General features: G+C 51.3%; 5 protein-coding genes across 5 annotated transcripts; 2 read left to right on the top strand and 3 right to left on the bottom strand.

Moving 5' to 3' along the window:
- Positions 1-8,593: 8,593 nt before the first annotated feature.
- Positions 8,594-10,494, bottom strand: Triagg1_9420 (uncharacterized protein; the record flags this gene model as incomplete). Its single annotated transcript, XM_062904376.1, has 5 exons — positions 8,594-9,022; positions 9,153-9,704; positions 9,774-9,854; positions 9,934-10,237; positions 10,295-10,494. The coding sequence occupies 5 exons, from the start codon at positions 10,492-10,494 to the stop codon at positions 8,594-8,596; spliced, it is 1,566 nt and encodes a 521-aa protein (XP_062751581.1).
- A 1,572-nt stretch (positions 10,495-12,066) lies between these two features.
- Triagg1_9419 (uncharacterized protein) lies at positions 12,067-13,258 on the top strand (the record flags this gene model as incomplete). The annotated part of the gene is made up of 3 exons (XM_062904375.1): positions 12,067-12,375; positions 12,442-13,089; positions 13,151-13,258. 3 exons carry the CDS (start codon positions 12,067-12,069, stop codon positions 13,256-13,258), a joined length of 1,065 nt encoding a protein of 354 aa, XP_062751580.1.
- Positions 13,259-14,507: 1,249 nt separating this feature from the next.
- Positions 14,508-17,721, bottom strand: Triagg1_9418 (uncharacterized protein; the record flags this gene model as incomplete). Its single annotated transcript, XM_062904374.1, has 5 exons — positions 14,508-15,907; positions 15,958-16,897; positions 16,952-17,329; positions 17,409-17,510; positions 17,635-17,721. The coding sequence occupies 5 exons, from the start codon at positions 17,719-17,721 to the stop codon at positions 14,508-14,510; spliced, it is 2,907 nt and encodes a 968-aa protein (XP_062751579.1).
- Positions 17,722-20,214: 2,493 nt separating this feature from the next.
- Triagg1_9417 (uncharacterized protein) lies at positions 20,215-21,411 on the top strand (the record flags this gene model as incomplete). The annotated part of the gene is made up of 3 exons (XM_062904373.1): positions 20,215-20,471; positions 20,528-21,221; positions 21,286-21,411. The coding sequence occupies 3 exons, from the start codon at positions 20,215-20,217 to the stop codon at positions 21,409-21,411; spliced, it is 1,077 nt and encodes a 358-aa protein (XP_062751578.1).
- Positions 21,412-21,649: 238 nt separating this feature from the next.
- On the bottom strand, positions 21,650-22,321 carry Triagg1_9416 (uncharacterized protein; the record flags this gene model as incomplete). The annotated part of the gene is made up of 1 exon (XM_062904371.1): positions 21,650-22,321. One exon carries the CDS (start codon positions 22,319-22,321, stop codon positions 21,650-21,652), a length of 672 nt encoding a protein of 223 aa, XP_062751577.1.
- Between the last annotated feature and the right edge of the window lie 757 nt (positions 22,322-23,078).

Raw genomic sequence — 23,078 nt, 5'->3', positions numbered from 1 at the left:
CTGTCCTGCCCATCTGAGCGTCAAACCAGACCAAACCGAACCGAACCGCACTGACCTGACAGCAGCTCACGCGCGGCGATGCTCAGGCACCATGTACTCGTACGTGGTAGTATTAATAGACCAACCGCTTCCATTGGTCTCGATTCTCCCCCCCTTTTTTCCCTTTCCCTTCCCTCCCTGCTTTGAGGCTATACTGGACTCGTGCTTCGTCTCCCATAGTCAGGCACCTACCAGGTAATAATCCTCCGTACGAGTCCGCCAGCTGTGCTACGAGTTGCAACGCCAAAGGCTATGGCCGTATGTGGCCAAATGCGGGTATGGCTCAGGCGTCACGTTCGACCTAGCAATAAGGTGGCAACAAGCCCGTGGCCTGATGTGCCGGTAGCACCGTCACTCGTCTGCTGCTGCTGAGCTACCGCAGCTTTTCTTTTTTTTTTTGCTTGGGCGTTGTAGGAGCCGGAGGCTTCCCACAAATCGCTTACCACTCTTTGCCAGCAAGCAAGAGGTCACTTGACGGTGGAAGAAATTGCGTCCAAATTCCCATTCGATCTCTCCAGCTGCATCGCATCACTCATCGTCTAATGTTGTTCCCTTCCTCTGCGGGCCAAAACCACTGACGAACAGCCCCCGGCGGGTTCTTGCAGAGTCAATTGCTGTGAATGACGGAACGCACCCCTCACCACTTGACCTGCTGCTGCCGCCACCACACACCCCCCTTTTCTCGCCTCGACTTTACTTTGTATTGCTTGTACATGCTTGACAAATCCGCACAGCAAACGCCACGTCTGCCTCGTTTCTTCCAGCTGATGATGGCCTGAGAGACGCGCTCGTCGACTCGACTCAGCATGACCGACACCTTGCACCAGCAGGAGTGTTCGTTCAAACCGGGAGAGCCCAAACCCAAAACCTCGAGGCCCTGCTTCCCGACTAGCTTCGGCCAGCGGCGAGATTTGCGCAGCCATGGGCCAGCATCTATCTCTGTGATCTGCGGCCGAATGCACGGGCAAAGAATTTGATATATATATTTCGCTCAAACCTGCATCCGGCGTGCATGTATAGTGCATGCATCAGGATTCTCACAATACTCTGTATGCTCCAGGGTTGTATGACGCTTCCAATCATGTTGCTCGTGATATCATCCAGGTCACGCCAGATGTGGCAGTGTCTCTGAATCCCTCATCTACCGGTTAATATGCTGCCGTACGGCTCAATTGCTCATGTCCTTTTTCTCCGGCCCTTTACCGCCTTGCTCGTGCTGTGCTTCTCATCTCTCGAAGCGTGCCCCTGCGGGAATCGAGGATTTAGTAGGAAAGGTACATGTAGGTATCGTCCACCCAAAATAGGAGCATTGGGACGATGACCTCACACGGCACGGAAAGGCACCTCGAGACCGGTACAGTACAAGTAAGCCGCAGGCACACCCTCCTTTCGTGCTGGAGCTTGCCACAGCCAAGCAAGGCCGCCCTTGGGTCAGGTCCCTGAAACAAGACATGCGGTTCAATCAGGATCCTACGGGCTCGTACTCGTACAAGCACAAGGACTACCTACTAGGCCTAGCAACGTGAAGGTGGCCAGCCCAGATATACAAGACACGCAGCCTTGCCTCCCTCCAGGCTTCTCGCAGGCAGAGACCCGGATGCTTGCAGGTACGCCGTTCTTGTACTCGCGCAGTACAGACAGTCCTGTAGTGTAGTCAAGCAGATATGCTGTGGCAACACCAACATCTTACATGGACGCTATTCTAGGTGCATGCGCTACTGCTACTACATATAGAAATGTAGCATCGCGCAGCAGGTGCCTGCACAAGCAAGGATGTGACTGGTCTCTTTTTCTCACTCTCTCTCGTCTTTGCTTTTCTTCCCACGCCAATACCAAACGCAACGCCAAGTTTCAGCAAGGGGCCGAAAGGAACGCGCCGTGGCGGGATGCTGGGAAGTCTGTTTCGTCGTCGTCGTCGTTTTTTTTTTTTTTTTTTTTTTTTTTTGCACGGTTGATGGGCCGTCATCGTAAATGACCCCCGGCCGAAGCTGGCAATGTCGCTCGCTGTGAGAAATCAGTTGAGCCAAAGGCCAGTCAGTCTCTGCTTGGAACTTGCAAATACTACTACTACGAGTATACGCCAGACGCTGTCAACAATGGCCGACGTGCTTTGCTGTTCGTGAGTTCGGGTAGTAGCCGAGAACGACGAGATGCCCGCCGTCATATGTCTGTCACCATATCTAATGCAGGTTTCTGCCATTTTCCAGAGCCTTGTTGGATGGACGATGCTTGCGCTTTTTTTTTAGCGGCAGCAGGGCGTCGTCATTCTTGGGATTATCCCGGCAGCGAGCATCCCGGCATTCAGCTTTCAAAAGAAGCGAGACAAGGCTCTCTCTCTCTCTCCCGTGCCTCTATACACAAAAGCACAAAGCAAAGCAAGCATATTCTTGCAAACCGGCCGCCACCCAATTCGCCAGGCCTCGGCCGCGGTGGAGCAGCCAACAAGCTCGTCCGAATTGCCATGAGACAAAAAAGCATCTTTTCGGGTCTCCGGTCTTCTGGTCTCTTTGGCCACTGTGGAGGTTCGGTCCAAGTTGCTCTGCTAGCTAGCCCAAGCCTGTTACTGCTAGCCATTCCCATTCCCATTCCCCCCTCACCAAGTTGCAGCATCCGGGCCCCTCCTGGCCCCTCCCCCTTCCCAAGTCCTGCCATTTGGGAGGTCGATCAGTGATTCTTTGTCTCCAACGGCTTGCTGCCGGCACCAACTAGAGGACAATAACCAGATCCAACTATGGAGAGGCTTGGGATTCGCTATCCGGAAGCTCTTCTCCATCTTTCTTCTTTCTCTTCGTCTCAACTCGTCCGTTTTGGCGACGGGGCTTCTCGTTTAGCTCCAGCCTCTACGGGGTTTTCTGTGGGCTCGACCTCGACCTCTTTTTCTTTTCCCTTGCTCGCCTCGTCCGTTTTCTCGAAAAGCAACTGGGTTTCACAGTGTGCCGTCGGAGATGCGAGCCCTGAGAGATTAAATGACCCTCCCGAGATCCCCCCCCCTTGCGTACGTCGACGACCAATTGCTGGCGGAAAAGCGCACAGGTCGGCGTCAGTCTCTGCATGTGCTGATGCGGCGAAAAAAGGGCCCACGTAGCATGGCGCGAACGCCAGCTTGAGGCCCTTTCCCCCCTGTTCCGTCTTGGGTCTCTCTTCGTCCTGGTCACATTGGGGCCTCAACGTCATGCTGGAAGTCATCTGGGCGAGACACACGGCCGGCGAAAACTAAGCAGCGCTAGTCCGACCATCTGGTGCGTCCGAGTGGACGAGTTAAACCCGCTGGATGGTCTCAAGGGCCATCAAATTACTGGATTGGTTCATCTCCATCTCTCAGACGGCGACGGCATCTTTTTGTCAGCTCTCTCTCTCTCTCTCTCTCTCTCTCTCTCTCGGGGCCACACGACACCTGCTGTGAGCTGTGCTCTTGGGGGTTTCCCAATGTCAGAAACCCAGGCAGATGGAATTGTCTGAGCCAAAGGGTGGCTCTTTTCGTCTCCTTCATTCTTCTTTCGTCAAAAGGGTCTCATGACCGGAATCATGCAACGCTAGAGGCCCCGACGTTTTGCCTCTCCCATCCCATGGCGATTGATACTGTATGTATCCATCGCCGCGCATGACGAGACAGGAGTACGAATGTATGTCTGTGGAGTCGCCCGGTACATTATCTTGTCTGTGAGCTTTGTCATGAGCATGAGAGCATGACCCGGCCATTTGCATCCAATCTTGTCAATCAGGCCCCCTAACAGGCTCAGCCAATGACCATGTTCAATTGGCTGAGCTGCAACGTGGCGCCCTGTCCTGTTCGCACCCAAGTTTGTAAAATGGGCTCGACGGATGTAGCACCGGCCGGTCCATGTCCGCATGGTTGCATGTGCCTACCAATGCAATGCTTGCCGTCAGGTTCTCTCTCACATTGTTGCTGTTGCTGGTGCTGTTGCTGCCGCGCACACACACACACTCCCCGGACCCTGATGTGTACTTTGAACTCTACGTTCATCTTGTCTTGTCTTGTCTTGTCTTGGAAGAGATTCCACCACTGGTGTCGAGGCTCTGAGCTGATGAAGCGCTTTGTGCTTTGCTCTGCAGCAGCGGGCAGTCTGTACAGAGTTGAATATTCCACATATAGTCCACTTCGCCATCGAGTCCATGTTCAGCGTTTACCCATTACTGTCCGTACGCGTCTGGAAGTGTTTCCTAAATAGGACACAGGTGGTAGACCCATCCAGTGCATGCCTTTTCACACACTGTGACGCCATCTATGCATCCAAATAAATGCCTTTCGAAACTAGTAACGGAGATTTAGGGCAGCATTATTAAGAAATCTCCTATGGTGTGGACATGTCTTACCGTTCCTCTCGTATGAAAGATACGTCCAGGGTATACGGTCGTTGTTCACCATGACCTTTACATATTTGCAACTGTATAAAAGAATGTATATTTGTTGATATTAGGTGGCTAGCTATTTGGGGCGCAAACAACCCGGCCACTCCTCCGTTGAATCGTCAGTCGTCTCATTCCCGCCCATTCTCGCAATTCTAAAATAGATGCAGTAAAACCCGCGTCTACAAACGTGACACAAAAACCAGGCCATACACCAAATCATCCACCAGCCACATGCCAGCCAGTATCTCAACCAGTTGAGCACAATATCCAAGATGGCGTTCTGGTGTCCCAGTATAGTAATTGCGTCTCGGATGAGCTGTAAATCCGAGTTCCTCAGGTAATCCATGCAGCCATCCGTCCATGTTATGAGATCCCGTGTAAGTGCGAATAAATAGTTGCCCGAGTAGCCCGTCAAGATGGCCGTGCATTCTCGGAAACCCCTTGCAGGTCGAGAGCAAGGCTCGAGCATGCAGCTGGTGGCGAGGGTCGAGCAGAAACAAGCGAATACGCCGAGCAACAGAACCGAAGACCACGCATCTCTGGTGTCTTTGGACTGCCGTCTTTCAACCTCTAGCATTGTTATGGAGTATAATACTACCAGAAGGGCGAGAGAGTATAAGAAGACTGCATCCAAGACACGCTCGGAGAGCGGTCTATTGGGGGACGGCGTCCCGGTTCGACGAATCGATCGTAGTGTTATCGATCTCATAGGGCGCCTGTGAAAGTGGTTTCTAGTAAAATGTGGGAAACTATCTTGTTCAAAGGCTCGTTTCGGTGGACCTGGCGATATCTTCCTCGTGTGGATGATATACGAAGTTGTTCGATGATCCGCAGGGTATCTATGCCGCACGGGCTCTTTGATGCGAAGATTGCGAATGTTTTTTTTTCCATAGTTGACAAAGGATGGAAAAGATTTTTTGACACGTTGCATACTAGATAGGCATATATTATCGGCCTTTTAGATACGAAGCCATTAAATCTTATTACCCAGGCCGGAGCTACATGGTCAAGCCATGTCTGAACATGCTCCGTAGCATCAGCCATTGAGTACTGATAGCCATTGAACCTTATTGCTCATATATATAGCTCTGCGAGATATGAGTGGACTTTTTATAATGTTGTTGGCTTTTTATTACGCCGCGTGGCGTTTCGTTTCATCAGGAACTCTATTGAAGCTACATCATGAGTTTGAGGACCCTCACCTAGGAGACGAGATAACCTCTGCCGCAGTGCTATAAATAAAACCACTGCATCATCTGTGACAACGGCTTGCCTATACATCTTACCAGGTATCAGGTACACAATGTTGCTCATGAAATTGCAAGCAAAAGCGACGCACTGTCTGTCTGCATTCCCATAAACGCCCCGCTTGGGAGATATTTCGGCCTACTTCGGTAATACCCTGTAGATTAAACACCCGGCAGACCCTGGATCTGAATCTCTCTTTATTGCAACCATCGCAGTATCCAGCCGTACTACTATAGGCTAGACAGTACGAGCACCAACAAACACAGCGCGACTTGTATCATCAAATCCTTCATGTCAATTACACGTCCCTTTGATCTCAAATCTCGGCCACGCCTGATCCTGATGGGGTCTCGCCTTGACAGCTTCGATTCCAGAACACGATGGACTTTTCGTTTCTTCATATTTTGATGTCTTTTCCAGCGGCCCCACAGAGAGGCCACGAGACCATGAACCAGCCCCCTGTCGAACGAATGCTCTCTAGGAGATGCACGTCCGGGACAGGCGTCCCAATGTGGTGCAGCAAAACGTCTGCTTTTCTGTTTTCCCCTTGTCGTTGCCAGTCAAGTGACTTGTTTAATTTTTTTAAATGGTTCGAATTGAGTTGTCGTCGTCATTGTTTTCTCTTGAGGCCGGGCAGATTCAATACCACACTCTACGGAGAACAAGCTGGATGTAGTATTGGGTACTCGTATATAGCACCTTTGTGTGCACATGTATGTTGTCACACTCTCGATTTTGAGATGCCACTTGGGTACATGTAGTCGACAACTGCATAATCCAATATGGCTCTGTGCGTGTAGTCACACCTATTTGTACTACTACACCTCGGTACACCTCCGTAACACGCAGATAAGCTGCAAGAGAAGTGAGAGACCATCAGGTACGAGTACGGCCAGCCGCGTCTATAGTACTCACAGACCCAGACGGGACTTGAATCCGAATGGCCGCCTCGCCGGGCCACATATTGAGAAGACGGCAAATTTTCCCCATAACAGAGCAAACAAAGATTGGACAAATCAAGGCAGAGCTGCAGTCCTCATTGGATGGGGGCGCTGAATTGATGCTCGTACTCACAAGACCCAGCCCCCAACCCTTGCCAGGTCAGACGGGCTTTTGCAGCTGCAGGGAGCAAAGAGAGACACCACAGGTAACAGCTAATTGATTGGTATCAAGTGTAGTCAGCCGAGCACAGACGTTTCTCATGACTATTTGCCTGTAATGCTTAGCTGCAGGTTTTTGTGGCGGCTGTACGGAGTATTGGGATTTTGACTCGTTTGCTTGCCTTGAGGGGGACGGGTTACTGGTGGATTGCCCTCTTTTTCCTGCATAGACAGAGGGCTGTCACTTATTATGCTGATATACGAGTCAGCTATGGAGGAAATGGAGGGCGTGTATTCCAGCGTTGTCAGCTGCCAGTATTGCAAAGTACTCTTTGCAGACGGACCACTTCAAGGTACGACACTGTAGATGTGATGTGATGGGTTGCAGAGGTTGTGCCTGACTAGGGAAGAGGTTGGCTTGGGAGTAAAAGCATTGCACAGCAGCTAATTTGTCTATACAAGGTAGATTACTTTCACTCTGTAGGCATAAAGGATTTTGTTAGAACGGCACACTCTAGGTTCACACATCTTCCTTACCTACACTGGCTCACGAAGCTACCTGGTTTGAACTCAGACATGCTTGTGGTTTCAACCCTGCTATTGATAACCGAGTACCTACATAGCACGGCAAACACCCGTCTCAATTGTCATTTGTAAACCATTCACATAATGCTCGAATAACAGAAATAGCCGCCATTCAATCCAGATAGAGAACTGCATGTCTCAGACATCGCAGCACACGTCTTAGATAAGGTCAACTCACTCACTCAAAGCACAGTATCGAGTACGAGCACAAACATGTCTTCCATCCCGCACACTCCAAATCTCGGATGTCGCATCCGTCTGTACACTCACCCATCTAGATTGCAAGCAAGTTGCCACTCCCGCAACAATAAGCTCGCCTCCCCCCTTTTTTCATGCTTCTCGATTCCAAATCCCTCCCCAGAGCTACTCCGTAGTCAGTCTGGGAATTCAAGCCACCCGTCCCCCATCTAGTCTATCTTGTAGTACAAGCGCAATCTCACCGGGGAGCCGGAGATAAAAACCCGTCTATTGGAACTTTGAAACTCGTTGATTGTTATTGTTGGGATTTGGTAGTGGTGGCAGTTAGTCAGCAAAGAAACTGCTCAAGGCTATCTGACAGGGTGTGGGAAGAGGGATATATCTTTGTGCGTAACACACGTTCTTCGCAACCGCTAACCATCTCCCGCTCGACAATCTTTCCACACTTCACATGCTCCCCTTGAAGCCTCAGAGACTCGCCCCAAGCTGAAACTCGCATATGCAGGGAGACATTAGACAGACACAAAGCGAAACAAGAGCGCGCCCCGACCAGCTGCGTGTCTGGCCCCAATGGGCAGCCTGTGTCTTGGCAGAAGAGAGAGAGAGAGAGAGGGAGAGAGAAACGCGGCAGAATTCGGCCAACAGCTGAGAGGGTGTGCCGATTCAACACAAGCGCGTCTCCAAGTCATGCGGGAGCGTCAGCAATGTTCCCCTTTTCCGCATCATGCTAGGCTCTTGGCCCCCTTGGATGCGGCAAGCCGGGAGTGTCACCCAGCAGAATCCAAATTACGTGCAGTTCGTCTATCCGAAGGAGCGGGAGCATCGGGTGATATTGGATGCGTCAAAGTCTTGGCCGCGCTCCTCTTCCATCATCGTACCAGAAAGTGCGCTGCCACATTGCCACCAAAAGCCTTAATTTACCAAAGAACAAGACGTGAGGGATGATGCAGCATCCGCATACGCTCTCAGTTTTTTGTCACCATCTGTTTCTCCTTTGGCAAGCGGTTAAATTCTCAATGTAAGTTTTGGTGACCACTACTTCGTACTTGTACTTAAATCTCATCGTGAATCTTGTCCGCCACCATGTCTTTCGCCGTATTGACCACCTTTTCCGTCGGCCTCTCTAGCGGCTCAGCTGGGCTGCCCAACCCGCCGGGAATTGGGCTCATCTGGCCGCTCTCTGGCCTGCTCAAGGGCCGGCTACCGGGTATCCTAATATCATCGGGAGAGCCTGGGAGCAGCTTAGGATCCAAACCAGGAATGTGAATACGCTTGGCTTCATTCTGATAGGCGGCAGGAATAATCTCAATAATCTCGTCGCGGGGGAACTTGAGATTGGGGATATCCATGGTGGAGCAGTGCATGAGATAGGCAAACAGCACGCGAAGAACAGACTCGTGTGCGATAATTAACAAGTCGCTCTGCTCTCGTTCCAATTCTAAGATGATGGGCTCAAGTCGAACGGCAAGGTCATGGTAAGACTGCATAGGGAGAAATAAAGGGTTAGCTTTCAATCTTCGTCGCAGGGAGTTCCAAGAAGAAGAAGAAAAAAGAACTTGCCTCGGCACGGGGATATCGATGATGATACGGGTCGAGCGCATGCTTTTCAACCTCTTCGGGGTATATCTGCCTAATCACGCGCTCTGACATCTTCTCGCAGACGCCGGGGTTGATCTGGCTCATCTGGGAACGTTGCCGAACCTTGTATCCCTTTTCTTTGAGGTAGTCGGCAGTTTGAATGGTGCGAAGTCGAGTAGACGTCCAGATTGAAAGTGGTCGGAGGGGCGTCTCGGGCTTGCCCTTGGCGATTTGCTCCAGCCTTTCTTGTTCGCGATGTTTAACAAGCGTCTCGGACATCCGTTGAGCGTAAAACCTGCCCTGTTCTGAGAGGTCTGCGTCTGCCTTGTACGAGTCTTCCTCCGTTGTCGTGCCCGCACGGACAAAGAAGGTGGTTCGTGATTTGATATGGAGGTTGGTCAGGTAGAAGACGATTCTGTGAGACAGGTAGTTGAAGCTAAGGTTGTTGTAGAAGAACTTTTCTCCAGCATTGATCATCTTGATATAGTTGAGCTCTGTCTCGTTCATCGTCTCGAATACTGGGATTCTCATCTCTATTCTTTTCAAGTACATTTTTGCTGCTTCATCGGGATCCATCCCAGCAAACTATAGTCATGGTTAATGTTTGGAAAGAGAGAGGCGCAACTGCGATTCTGTGTGGCTTGAAAGGCTTACATCAGGCGAGGAAATCTTGACGTTGATGGCGTTGTCATGCAAAATCTGGTCGTCATTCACAAAGGATTCAATATACAGAGTCTATGAGAGACTTGGTGTTAATATTTGCAACGCAAGAGAGAGAGAGAAAGCAAACCGAATACGGTTTGCTAAACCTTACCTGGACGTCGTGCTTTGCAAACTCCTTGGCCAGAGAGCGCCTCCCACTCGCCGTTGGGTTGACCGCGTCGTATATAGCAACCTGGCCGTTTTCATGATTCAACCATGCATAGATATCTTCACGGCATTTCTTTAGAATCTTTTGGCGGAGTATGACGGATGAAGGGGAAGCATCGGGGAAGAAGTAATCATCGGGAAGCGAGCCATCAGGACCAATGGTCGCTCGGCGGTAGTCGCCCAAGTGGAAAATACGAGTCTTGACGCCAAGCCATTGAAGATAGCGTGCCATGGATACGCAAATGTGTCTACCATTTGTCAATCTTTGGCTTGAATCTCAGCAACCTTACTCTCGTTTGACTTACGTCTTGCCTCGAGCAGGCGGCCCAACCATGACAATGGCAATACGGCCAGAGTGAAACAGCCGCCCAGACATGGTGCTGTAAAGCTGGGCCGGCGCCATATCATTATCCTCCGACACATCGTGGATACTGTCGATAAAGGTTGAACTCCTCCGGCGATACCGGGGAGCGTTTGCCGCGATCTCAGCGGTCCTGGAGTCCATTTCTGTCAGTCCCAATTCTATCCTTGTTCAATTCCCAAGTTTTGCATGCGGATGTAAACGGATAGTGATGGAAAATCACCTAGTGCTCAAAGTCACATGTAGTGGATAAATATGATGTGGTTTGGACTTGGTTGGATTAGGGGCAGGGGTTGAAAAGGAGAAGCGGAGGGGCCATCAGTGAGGCGCTTCGAAAGGCATCACCACAATAGCTTCCATGCTCCGGTTTATTCCCCATGTGAGAAGCAGCGCACATGATTCACTTACAGCAGGGTATCCATTTTGCTGGTTCAAATCAACAAGCGGGTATATGAATGATTCCACCGAAGCTTTGCTAGGTAGCTCGGAAGCTGGAAATATCGATGCTCGAGAAACAAGGCAAATTCTTCTGTTGATGCTCGAAATATACGGTACAATGAGTTTCGCAAGAGGTCGAGTTCACCGAGAAGCCACAGTACAAGCAGCGCGTCTGTTGAAACTTGAGAGATCTCAGGCGACCTTTGATGCGGTGAGATATGCGAGATGAGATCCGACCTACTTCAGCCTCGCGCCCCGCTTTCCAGGAATGATGACACCACCGGGATTTCAGGCGACAAGATGCTTGTAATCGCTGGAGAGTCTCGGCTCCGTTCAAACAGATCCGGCTGGTGCAGGTCCGGGCAACGATGAAGCCTGTTGAAAATCTGTGACAAGGGCAGCAGCCGTTTTTGATGCTTTCGGGAGCCGCACAGGCGGATATATTCGGTTCTAGGGTACTGCTTTGACGGATGCAAAATGAAGAGGCCGTTCATGCATGCAAGGGGGCGCTACGGGCACTTACGGGAGGTACAAGCTCGGAACAGCCCAGCCAGGTATCTCGGTACATGACCAAGGTACCTCGCGACACACAACCACTGATGAGGCACTTGAGCTACCCCACCATCCCTCATTGACCATTTCTCGCATGCCAAGGCAGATGGATGCTGCTTGTGAACGGAATGGCCATTGACGTAGCTCTGTGTTTATATATTTCTTGTATTCATTCTGAATGGAAAGTGATGCTGGTGCCTGCATATACATGAAGCTGTGTACTACTAAACTTAGGTAAGTGCTTTTGTGTATCAAAGTACCCCCCAATGTCTACAAGCGACAAGTACGAAAAGTACCTGCCAGATACCCAATACCTGCACAAAGCCTCCAGCAGCCACGTGCCCACAGCCACCGGGGCCGGATTATCGCAGCGTCCGCCCACCAAAAAAAAAACAGCGTCTGCAAAGGCTCAACTCGGCTGCGTCACAAAGTGGCTCGTGCAGCTCCCGCAGGCTACTGTACGTACTGTACTGGAACTGGCAAACTGGGTCGTCGATTGAAAATTATTCTCAACGACTCCATCCCATTATAGCCGCCTTCGGAGCTCGACCACTGCGGCAAAGCCAACATCCGCGACCGAGGCTTGCCTGAGGCTCTGGATCCCCTTCCATCCAGACATACAGACTGAGATTCTCTGGCCCTGACCAGCGCAGCGACTCCGGTCCCTCTTCTTGTCATCTTTTTTTTCATCGGCTCGGCTCAAGAGCCGCCACAGATACCGGCATCATGGCCACTCCCGTCGACACATTGCGGTCCCTCATATTCTCCAACCCCGTCGCCGCCACAATAGGAGATGCCGTCAACTACTTCTCCGAGCGGAGGGCAAAGCTCGGCCTGTCCAATCCCGGCACAATAGAGTCCCTGTCCAAGGAAGTCCAGCGCGATGTCTTCCTCAACAACTACATGTTCACCGGCATCCGCGCCGACCTCACAAAGATCTTCAGCATGGCGCCGCTGTTCCAGGTCTCTCACCAGTTCGCAATGGGTGAGCGCATCAACCCGTACACTTTCGCCGCCATGTTCGGCACCGGCAAGGTAAGCAGCGTCGCATTTCCTTTGCCACCGAAGCCGCACCACGGAACTAACTCGGGGCTCGATTAGATCTTCTGCCAAGGCAACGTTGACAACGAAGGCTCCCTCTCCGGCCGTTTCAACTACCGATGGACCGACAAGCTGGTTTCAAAATCTCAACTCTCCATCTCCCCTGGCGGCCAGGACATGGCCCAGTTCGAACACGAATATACCGGTGACGACTTCAGTGCCTCTCTCAAGATGCTCAACCCCTCTTTCCTCGAGGGTGGAGCGACTGGCATCTACATCGGAAGCTACCTGCAATCCATCACCCCCAAGCTCGCTCTCGGTCTGGAAACCCTCTGGCAACGCCCTGCTCTGACTCAAGGTCCTGAATGTGCCGTCTCCTACTGCGCCCGATACAAGACCCCCGACTGGGTCGCCACCGCTCAATTGCAGGCTGCTATGGGAACTCTCAGCGCTTCGTACTGGCGAAAGCTGTCCGACAAGGTTCAAGCTGGCGTTGACCTGAGCCTCGGTCTTGTCCCCTCTCCCGGCGGTCTGATGGGCGGCGGCCTGCAGAAGGAGGGTGTCACTACCATTGGTGCCAAGTACGATTTCCGCATGTCCACTTTCCGAGCCCAGGTCGACTCCAAGGGCAAGCTGAGCTGCCTCTTGGAGAAGCGTGTCGCTCCTCCCGTCATGATGACCTTTGCTGCCGACATTGACCACTTTACGGTATGTGATTCCCCAACCCCAAGAGACCAGAATTCCCTCCCTTGACTAACTGTTTGATTAGCAACAAGCCAAGCTCGGCCTCGGTGTTTCGATTGAGGCTGCCCCCGAGGAGCTCCAAGACCAGCAGGAGGCCCTGGGCGCCCAGTCTCCCCCCAACATCCCGTTCTAAATGGCCACGACTGGACAATCCCAGCACAGCGCAGATTCCATGATCGGATCTTGGTTAATAGACCACTAATGTAGTAGGACTGCTGGCCAACCAAGGACGAGTGGGACGTGTAGTCCATCTATTTATGCCGCCTCACTCATGACTTGTCTGATTATTAAGGAGAAAAAGAAGAACAGAAAAAAAAAGAAGAAGAAAAAACAAGAGAACTTCCACCGCTGCTATTCGACGACTCTTTCAGGGGATAGTAAAGGACGACAGCGGGGAAACCAAAAAAAGAAAAACTCCTCCCTTTTCGATAGACTCTACGAAGCCCTTTCTCATGGTAGGGTTAGGCCATGGCTTCCACAATGGGGAGGAAACGCACACGAGGAGAGGGAGCGAGGAATGAGGGAAGAGGATAGGAGGAGGAGGGAGTTAATGTGATTCATGACGATGGCTCTCTCAAGTCTTTTCTGAGGGGGGCGCTATGCCTCAAAAAAATGCATCAATCTCAGCTAACATGGCATTTCTTTGCATATTGCCCCCCCGTGTATATTAACTTTTTTTTTCCAAGGCCGGTGCATTCTTGTATTGGGCTAGGGTGAAAAATGGGCGGCATGTTGAAAGCATTTTGGGATGTCGTCAATTACCTTTGTATGGGATGGAATGGCTACGTTGTAGGGAAACCAAAAAAACAAAACGGAGGGGGGGAAAGGGGAGGGCTGGAGTTAGTATGGCATATTTGGTCAAAAGGCCCAGTCTTCTTAAGTTGCTTTGCTTTTCATGCTGAAATGTACAAGAGAGATAGAGGAAATGACGAGCTTGAATGTAATGCATTGACGAAGATACCGCGGAATGGGAGCATAGAGAGAGCTCATGTATAAAGGTGAAAAGACTGATTGTAACCAATTCCCTTGAATCACTACCTTATTTGTCTGCCAAAACAACAAACAACAAACTTCCCATCCACCAACGCCATGGTATCTCTGTATATAAAGTTGCCTTGTTTGATTTTCTCTTTTTTTGGTTTCCACCTCCCCTTGAGGATTGTCCACCATACATATCCTCGTCACATGTATGCCAAAGTAACGTAAACGTCATGATTCTTCGACCGAAGCGCAATGACCATAACGGACTTCGAAAGAAAAAAAATATAATGTATCCAAGCCAAAGAAAAAAGTGCACGTCGTCCTGCTCTATGCTCCGAACCTATAACGCTGTTGTTATGCCTCATTGTGAACAATACATGCATCTAAACCCCGAGGGTACATCACATCACTATGCACTCCCGCTCTGGCTGATCCCCTGTCTTCTGTTTTTCATTCTTTTCCTTGGACTTCTTTCTCTTGTGTTTTTGCTTCTCAACCTTTTCTACCTTTTCAGGCTTGTCGTGTTTCTCAGTGGCGGGGTGGTGCAGCTGCTTTTCGAGTGATGTGGGCGACCCAGGCTGGGGACTAGGCTGTCCTGTTGAGTTCGCAGTCGAAATATTCAGTACTGGTGGTTCCGGCAGCGGCTCTTTGCTCGTCTTGATCAAACCGCCAAAGCGGCTCAGGTTGAGACTGATGCGGCCCTCGCCCGATTGGCTGGCAGGGCGGCTCTGTTTGCCCAAGTTGAAGCGCGATGCGGCACGCGATAACCTTGAAGCCGTTGATTCGTCAACCGGTGCCATGGCGGGCGACCCAGCATCCGGAGTTATGGATGGTGTGTGAACAGCAGAATCGGTAAGGGCCACGCTCTGGCGACGGGAGATGACCGACTCCACGTATGAGCCACCAAAGTTCATGCTAATGCCTTCCAGCCACTTGCGAGATGGGCGCTCAACTTCTGCGGATAACCTGATGCTGGGTGTTTTGCTTTGACCCAGACGACCAGTCGAAGCCGAAGCTTGATGTTCATGGTGGGTTGCCAATGCTTGAGTAGAAGCTGAGGCTTTGTGCTCGTGGTGCGATACCAATGCTTGAGTGGAAGCCGAGGCTTGCTGCTCATGGGGTGGGTGCGCTACCAGGGCTTGGGTGGAGACCGATGCTTGATGTTCGTGATGCGTTACCAGTCCCTGAGTCGAACTGGAAGGTGTTTCATCGCTAGTTGTGGAACGCAGTATCTCAAGACTATTCTTTGACTCGTCATAAGACGGCGGCCTGCCCTCTGTGCTTTCCGTTGGACAAGGTGCGTCGACCATGGGTACAATCTGATAGAAAAGCAGGTACGGCATCTCGACCTTTAGAGATTCTTTGATGTCGTCGACAAACGTGACCCTTCTGCCGATGTCTAGGTCGTCAAACCTCACCCACTGTGCTTCTTCGTAGTCTGGAGGTGGATCGAAATCATGCCTCCTGTTATCCGTTAGAAGCTTCGGGGCGACCCTGGCAAACGAAATGTAGTGACCGCTTTGCAAAGAATCGCCTCTGTGGCAGACAATGGATTGCAGGACAAGCTTATACTCTGTCGCTAACCCATTAGTCTCCTCTTCTATATGTGGGCCATCGGCGAGCATAAAGTGAGGAAGTCTCATGCTCTCGGGGATGTCGATGTAAGTATTGTGGCGCTTAGGTAGGCCAGTCTCGGTCATGGCATATCGTTTCAAGCAAATGCCTACTACTGGGCGCTGATCAAGATTCATTGCTACTTCGACATTGTTTCGAGGCTCGGTGCTGTTAACTGCGTGCCAGGCTGCGTGGGATGTTAGTAAGATAGGAAATAATAGTAGAGATTGTACATACGAATTAGGCGGAAGAATTGCCATGCAGGTATGGTGACGGCCTTGATGACGGTAGACCCTTTCAAACTCAGCCTCTTGCGTATGTTCTCGGAACTGGATGGGCGGCCTCGGTCATCAAGCATTATCCGTTGAATGACACTGGTTGACCTATGCCGGATCGTCATCCGAGAAGAAGATGCCCCCGCTGAATCACCCGCAGCAGTCGATTGTGATGCATCGCCGAGAGTGCTGTTCTGGCTCGTTCCATTGACCTGCTCCGACGACGAAGCTTCCGCTCCATCCGTCTTCTCTTCAACCTTGTCCTCTCTCTTTTCCTTGTCAACCTTCTTCTCTTCAAATTTGTCCTCTCCCTTTTCCTCGTCAACATTCTTCTCTTCAACCTTTTTCTCGTCAGCCTTCTCATCGGCTATTATCTCCTTAGCCCCTTCTTCTGGTTTTTCTTCTTTAACTTTCTCCTGCTTGTTCGCTTCAAGAGGAATATCTGGCAGTGGTTTCGAAGGCGACATCTCGACTGGGGATAATGTCACGGCCGCAGGTGCCACAGTGCTTTCTCCATCCCTAATCAGCTGGATTTGGTTGGGAATCAATAGCTGAGAAGGCGAGTTTAGAGTGCCGTCCTCCGCAATCGACAACTTCTTTGCCTCCTCGCTGTCTCTAAGGACGTCGACTTGGGTGTTGAAATACTCTTCTAAGCAATCTTCTAGCTTAATGCCGTTACCATCGGAATCTGATGGCACTGCTAAATTCAATAATCTCTCATAGACGATCTTGTGGTCATCCTTGTCGAATTTGCCTTGGTGAAATAAATCAACCTGTAGTGAAAGGAGTGGCAGTTCTAGCTTTTCTGTGAAAAATGCAAACGCTTCGGAAGTATCCTGCTGTTCTAAAAGGCGAGCTTCAGGCCAACCACATTCGGCCATGGAATCTTGTATTAGTTTCGTCTAGACATGTTAGTAAATTGCATACTCCCCAGATTGAAGTTTGTCGCTCCTCACCAAGTCTGTGCGAATCAGCTTGCCCGTCCGTAACATGTTGACCCATATGCGCAAAAGTACGACGAGTCTGTGCCTGGGGTCATCCTCTGGGAAATCGGTTTTGAGCATGCACTCAAAGGCGTCCAACTTGGAGAACATGGCGAAGAGAAGGGAGTCTATATAACAGGTAACGGCGCTGCGGTTCTCGGCACCAACCATCTGAACACTTGGGTCGTAGGGCATTATAATCCCAGAAGACGACTTTTGCTCAATGTCGATGAATTGGACGGCGCGTTCCAGGTCTCCACCAACGAATTTGGTCCCCAAGATGTCTCGGACATGCTCCTCGGTGATGTTCATAATGTGTAATTGATCCAAACGGTGCAGGATATCCTCAACCTACCAAGTGTCAATGTTTGTCTGGATCGAGATGAAGAGGTTCGCTCGTAGACATGGCAAAGAAGACAGCGCAACACACCTTGGCGACCTCTCTCGCAGCGTCCACCTCATTTTGGTGGGTTTGTTTCGCATGGTCGGGCTTGAATATGGAACGAAACGCTTCTGCAGAGAGGGGATGGGCCTGCCAGTGATGTTTAACATTGCCGAACCAAGAGCGACGTATGATGAATGATTCAAAGGCTTCCGCCATGACATTCCCATGTTGAATGAGGAGGTTGGCTGGTGACTGGTGGAACGTGATTTACCTTGTTCGCAGGAGGAGCCGACTTGCTACGATGGTGCTCGCCGCTCTTATCCCGCAGGCTGAGAAACTTTCTAGGGAATTCCTTCATTGTTCAAGAATGACGGCCAACGCCCGATGACGAGGGAAAACGTAGAGCAAGTGGAAATCAAGCTCTCGCGACGACCGGCGAGAGGTGAGGCGTTCGGTGCGCCCCCATTATAGGGCGAGACAAGTCTCGGCGAGGCGCTGGCGCTGGCGCTGGCGGGGGGCTGGACGGATTGCGACGATGGCTTCTTGTCAATAGGAGTCTTTTTTTTTTATTCTTGTTTCAGCCTGACGGCCACTCGTCTTCGTCGGCCGCGATGCGAGGTTATGGCAACCAGGTGAGGCTTCGTGTCGGACAGTCTAGCTCGAGGGGAAACGCTGCGCCACAGACGTGGGTGAGGAGCAACAGCTGCAGTCTAAAGTTCAGAGGCTTGTCGAAACAGAACTTTCCGGGGCAGTACAGGTGAAGGAGGAGAGATGACGGCTGTTGAGTTGCGCAACAACTCCATCAAATGTACTCGAGCGGTTGGTTCCAGGCGCAGCTTCAAATAAGGTCCGGTCGGCAGCAAAGGTGAGTGCTAAAGTTAGTGGGTCGTGTTGGCTGATGTTACAGTGGCGGGGAGGTGGGCCCGGTCTTCCAGGGGCTGATAGTGGGCTGGAGGGCCCTGAGGGACGCTATAGCGCGGCGCGATACTGCACGACAGCCCATCGAAGCCTCATGGTGGCATTGAGAGATTTATAGATCGCTGCCACCTGCAGACTCTGCCCATGCAGTCTAATTTGCTGCTTCGTACATGCGCTGCACCCATCCATGGAAATTCCACGTCTCTTCGCGGGCTGCTGCAGCAGGATCCGCAATTGACCTTGTCACGGCTTGGCGCCAATCATCTGCGCCTTGTGAATCAACATGCACAGCACAGGCAAAAGGGCATCGGGCTTCGCCCCAGGGCCGCCAGATCCGCAAATTCGGCTGCCTTGATCGACCTGAAGCTGAACGACGGAGCATCTGCGCGGTGCTAAGGCGGCCCTTTGCCATCCCTGCGTTCTCGTGCCTCGCCAAACTGACTATTTCAGCGGCCTCGTGGCCTGCGTACGAATGCCTACGTAATTCTGCCAACAGCACTCAAGGCAGACGATATTCGGCCACCATGGAGTCTACGCACGTCTGCGCGCTTCTAAGCAGCTCGTTCTTCCCCACATCACGGTCATGTTACCTGCCTGCCAAAGTATCGAGGCTTCTCTGAGTCGTGGGCGGAAGAGGCGGGACTAGACATCATTGCGCGCGAAGGGGATCACAGGAGGGGTCTTTTACTAACAGTTAGGGCGATCTTTTGGAAGATTCGGTCAACTAACCTACTTGTAAGCTTGTCAGGGCTCATGTGCTATATTTACTTCCGTCACGAGCCTATCCAAAAACCTTCCATCTCCCCATCGACATATGAGTGTTGGGTGTAGGCTAGTAAATCAGGCACTAGCCATTCCAAGTTTTAGGACGAACCTCAGCTCTGGAGTGGCCGATGCTTCCTCAACCATTTGATCTTTTTTTATGCCTCTGAGCTGTTTGAAGTTCTACGTCTTGACTGAGGTGGAAAATCGCCTAAAAGAAGACATACCCAGTACTAACCTACCTGTAAGCAGGAGATTCGGCCAGGATGAAGACTCCAAGCGAATGCCTCCCTACAGAAGTAAATACCGTCACCACTGTTGATCTCTCTCAGCCCTAATCATCCGGCATCGCCTTGCCCCAAGGGGTCGCGCTGGAAGAAGAAAAGTATCTGTGCGAAAGCCGAATGCCAAGGATTTGTATGAATGATCGTCCTTTGCCTGCTGGTGCTGAGCAGATACATCGGATGCTATAGGACGCTGAAATGTCAGCGGCTTTCAACCCTCATGGCGTGACTGAACGCATCGAATCAGCAGAAGGAATACAAGGTGCTCCCCAAGTCAGGCGGCTTAGTAGAGGCTACTAGGTAGTCTCAAGGGACTACCGAAGACGGGCGAACCAGAGGGTCAATAGCACGACAGACGTATTATGGTGTAACATCTTGTTGTGTAATCTTACCCACTATCTACGGCTAAAATCGACTATGGTGTACTGATTCCATACTATGATACGAAATACCAAATTCGTAGAGTCGAGAGACTAATAGGGCACCTCTTTTGTGGTGACTTACACATTTGATGCTAAATTACAGGGCAGTTTTTGAGCCGAGTATTAGTTCAATGCCTTGATCATCGAAAGATATCATTTCACTATCTATCTAATCTTCCTTGAAGATCAAACGATAGCTTCATAACCATCTATATTGACTAGCTTCAACTGACTTTGACGAGATCTTACTCTACCGGCGCCGAGATCCTTGAGCTGACGCTGAGCAGACGGTGCACGGCCACAGCTCACTCCCGCCCGGCCATGGTGTGGCGCAAACCCTGGCGGGACTAGCCTGTGGCTAGTGCTTCAGCTAGCAATTGGAAAATTCCCAATTGTCTCGAGATCGTGGTGGGCTGTAGAGAAAGACACCTCGGACGAAGCATCGTGTCTTTTGCTCAGGCGACAATGGCGGTTTCTCGAGAGGGCGCTCGCCTGGCGAGAGCCTTAAGGCAAAAGCTGCCAACCAACTACTCTGTTCCGCTATGCGCCAGAGGATTTGCCTCTACTAGAGTGGCACACAATGCCAGTGTGAAGGCTGCTGGCATCGCCGATATTGAATCGGCATCGTCGTTTTCGGCGCCGCAGCCGGACAAGGACACCATTAAAGCTTTTGAGGAGTCACAAAGCCAAAATCGGACGGGGAGACGGCTCCCAGGTAACCGGTGCGTGCTGCCCTCGCATGCTCATGTGGACGAAGCCACGCTAATACGAACATCAGATACCAGTACCATCCTCCCAAATACAATCGAGGTCCTCTGCACCCAGTCCAAGCGCCGCCTTCATCCGATCCCACGGCTCGCGATTTTGTTCCTGGACCTTTCAGCTTCCCTCGCCTGAAGCACACGTACGATAGCACCATTGCGCCAGACCTAATGACGCTCACATATAACCACATCCCACCCGGGACTACGCCAGTCGAATCGAACAAGGGAGTGCTGCGCCAGTGGGACGGATCTTCACCATATCACAAGAACCGACCCAGCAGAGGGCCAAGAGGTGGAGGCTCATCGAGGCTCGGAATATTAGAGCGGGATGTCGCCTGGCACAACATTCCCGAGATCGAGGCTGTCACCATTAACTCATATGCTCCTCTGGCTGCCGACAACAAGGAGTACCTTCATGTGGCCCGCGCCGTTGTCCAAGCCATCAGCGGCCAGTTCCCCGAGGTGACGACTGTGAAGCACAATGTCATCCACTGGGGTGTCCGAAAGGGATCAAAAGCTGGTGCCAAGACTACCCTGCGCGGTGCCGCAGCCTACGACTTTGTCGACAAGCTGGTGACGCTGGTTTTGCCCAAGATCAAGGACTGGCCGGGTATCAAGGCCACCAGTGGTGACAGCGCGGGCAATATTGCATTTGGTATGAAGCCGGCCTGGATGGCTTATTTCCCAGAGATTGAGTTCAACTACGATGTGAGTATTGTCCGGACAGAATGGCCCGGTTGCGAACCCCGAATGCTGACATTTTTGGCGATAGATGTATCCTCCTAAGCTGATGCCTGGTTGCCATATCTTTATTCACACCTCTGCGACCTCGGATAGACAGGGCAGGCTGCTCATGGAAGCATTGGGATTCCCTTTCTTTGGAAAGATTACACATTGATGGAACATCACGTCGACGACATCATTTGACGAATTTTAGAAGAGATGTGGGAGATGTAAGAGAAAAAAATTGTACAACACATGTATCGTTAAATATATAACCATGAGATACAATGTATGAATATTGTAGGATACCTCTACATGCAAGTCCCTATCGGTTGATTCATCCAAGACCTTTTGAAACGCCCCAACTCCGCCCAATGTTCCCTTTTATTGGATTTGCTTTAGAAAGCCACACTTTAGGCAGAAGCCGCAGCAGCGGCAGCCTTGACCTTTTCCCTGAGACCGTGAATGACAACATCAACGGCATCCATATCCGCAGCGTCAACCTTGGCCGCAGTAAATCCTCGCTTGTTCAGCTCTTCCGTGCAGAGATCCATCGAAGGCTGGTAATTCCTGACGGCGGAGCTCAGCGCATAGATTGCCTTGCGCCGAACATCCTCGGCCTCGTCCTCCTTCAGCGCCATCTCGACCAGAGGCGTCAGCCCACCCATGGCCAGCAGACGCTCCTGTGTGCGCTCGTTGTTCTGGACCGCCGTGCCGACGCACCACGCCGCCATCTTGCGCAGCTCGCGCTCCTTGTTGTGCAGGTGCTCGAGCAACGGGGTCCACAGATCAAGGTTGGCGATGTTGTTGGCGTTGTCGAGGTTCTCAATGAGTTGCTCGAAGTTGTCAAAGGCGATGAGTTTGTTTTCCAAGGTGACTTCGGGATCGTTGATGATCTCAATAGAGCCCTTCATCAGGTCGGCATCGGAGGGGCCGCCCATGAGAGCGGCCATCAGCTCCGGGGTGAGGTTTGTCGGAGGTGGTGCCTGGGCTTCAGCTCCAGTGGAGGGGCCATTGGGGAACTCGGTGCTCTCAGTGTTTTCGATGCTCCATCGCAGGAGGTCGTTGAGCCGCTTGTCACCCATGGTAGCGTGTTGTTTGGCTTTAGCGAGAGTACGTGTGGGTAACTGTGTAATGAAGAGGATAAAGAGATATGGAGCGCTCTCTTGCTGCTTTTGATGCTGAAATTGTTCCAAGTTCCTCAGATTTTCGCTTGTGGTAATGTAGTTTCTGGAACTTTCAAGAAGACTCTAGACTCTAGGCCAGATGTGGACTAGGGCGCAGGATGCTGGTAAGGCCACTCCTAAAAGTCCAGCCTTAGCCTTACTTGGAGTTCTATCCCGGTCAAACCGAGAAGTTGATCATCAGCTTCACTCTATAGGTAATTAAACTCGAGGTGAGCCAAATCTCCGAGGATTAATGACTGGAAATTGTATTCTCGGGCTCGGTTGATCACAGAATCGGCAGCCTTGTGTTTGAGTCGGAGAATTAACCGTAAAACAGCTTAATCTCAAGAGGCTGATTGAACGAAACGTTACCCCACTTGTTCATCTCAGCCCAGATGGTGGCTTGTACGAGTATTCCGCACTCCGTACTGTCCATCACGCAAAATCACACATGCGATGCCTGACTCAGATGGGAAGCTGATACTATCATTAGAACTCGGCCGGCGTTGGATTCTATAACCGCAACCTAGTATGAGCAACGTCATGGGCCGTCTTCAACACTAAATCTCCCAAGGAGTACGAACGGAGTCGCAGGAGCGGTACCCAGCTTTCTTGTGTCACCGAGTGAAGAAAAAGAGATGCCTAGCTGGCCCCCGAGATTCCGAGATCTGACAGG

This window comes from Trichoderma aggressivum (genome assembly GCF_033847375.1).
Source record: "Trichoderma aggressivum f. europaeum strain CBS 100526 chromosome Unknown scaffold_053, whole genome shotgun sequence".
In the NCBI taxonomy this organism is placed as follows: domain Eukaryota; kingdom Fungi; phylum Ascomycota; class Sordariomycetes; order Hypocreales; family Hypocreaceae; genus Trichoderma; species Trichoderma aggressivum.
This window is presented reverse-complemented; position numbering and strand designations above follow the sequence as displayed.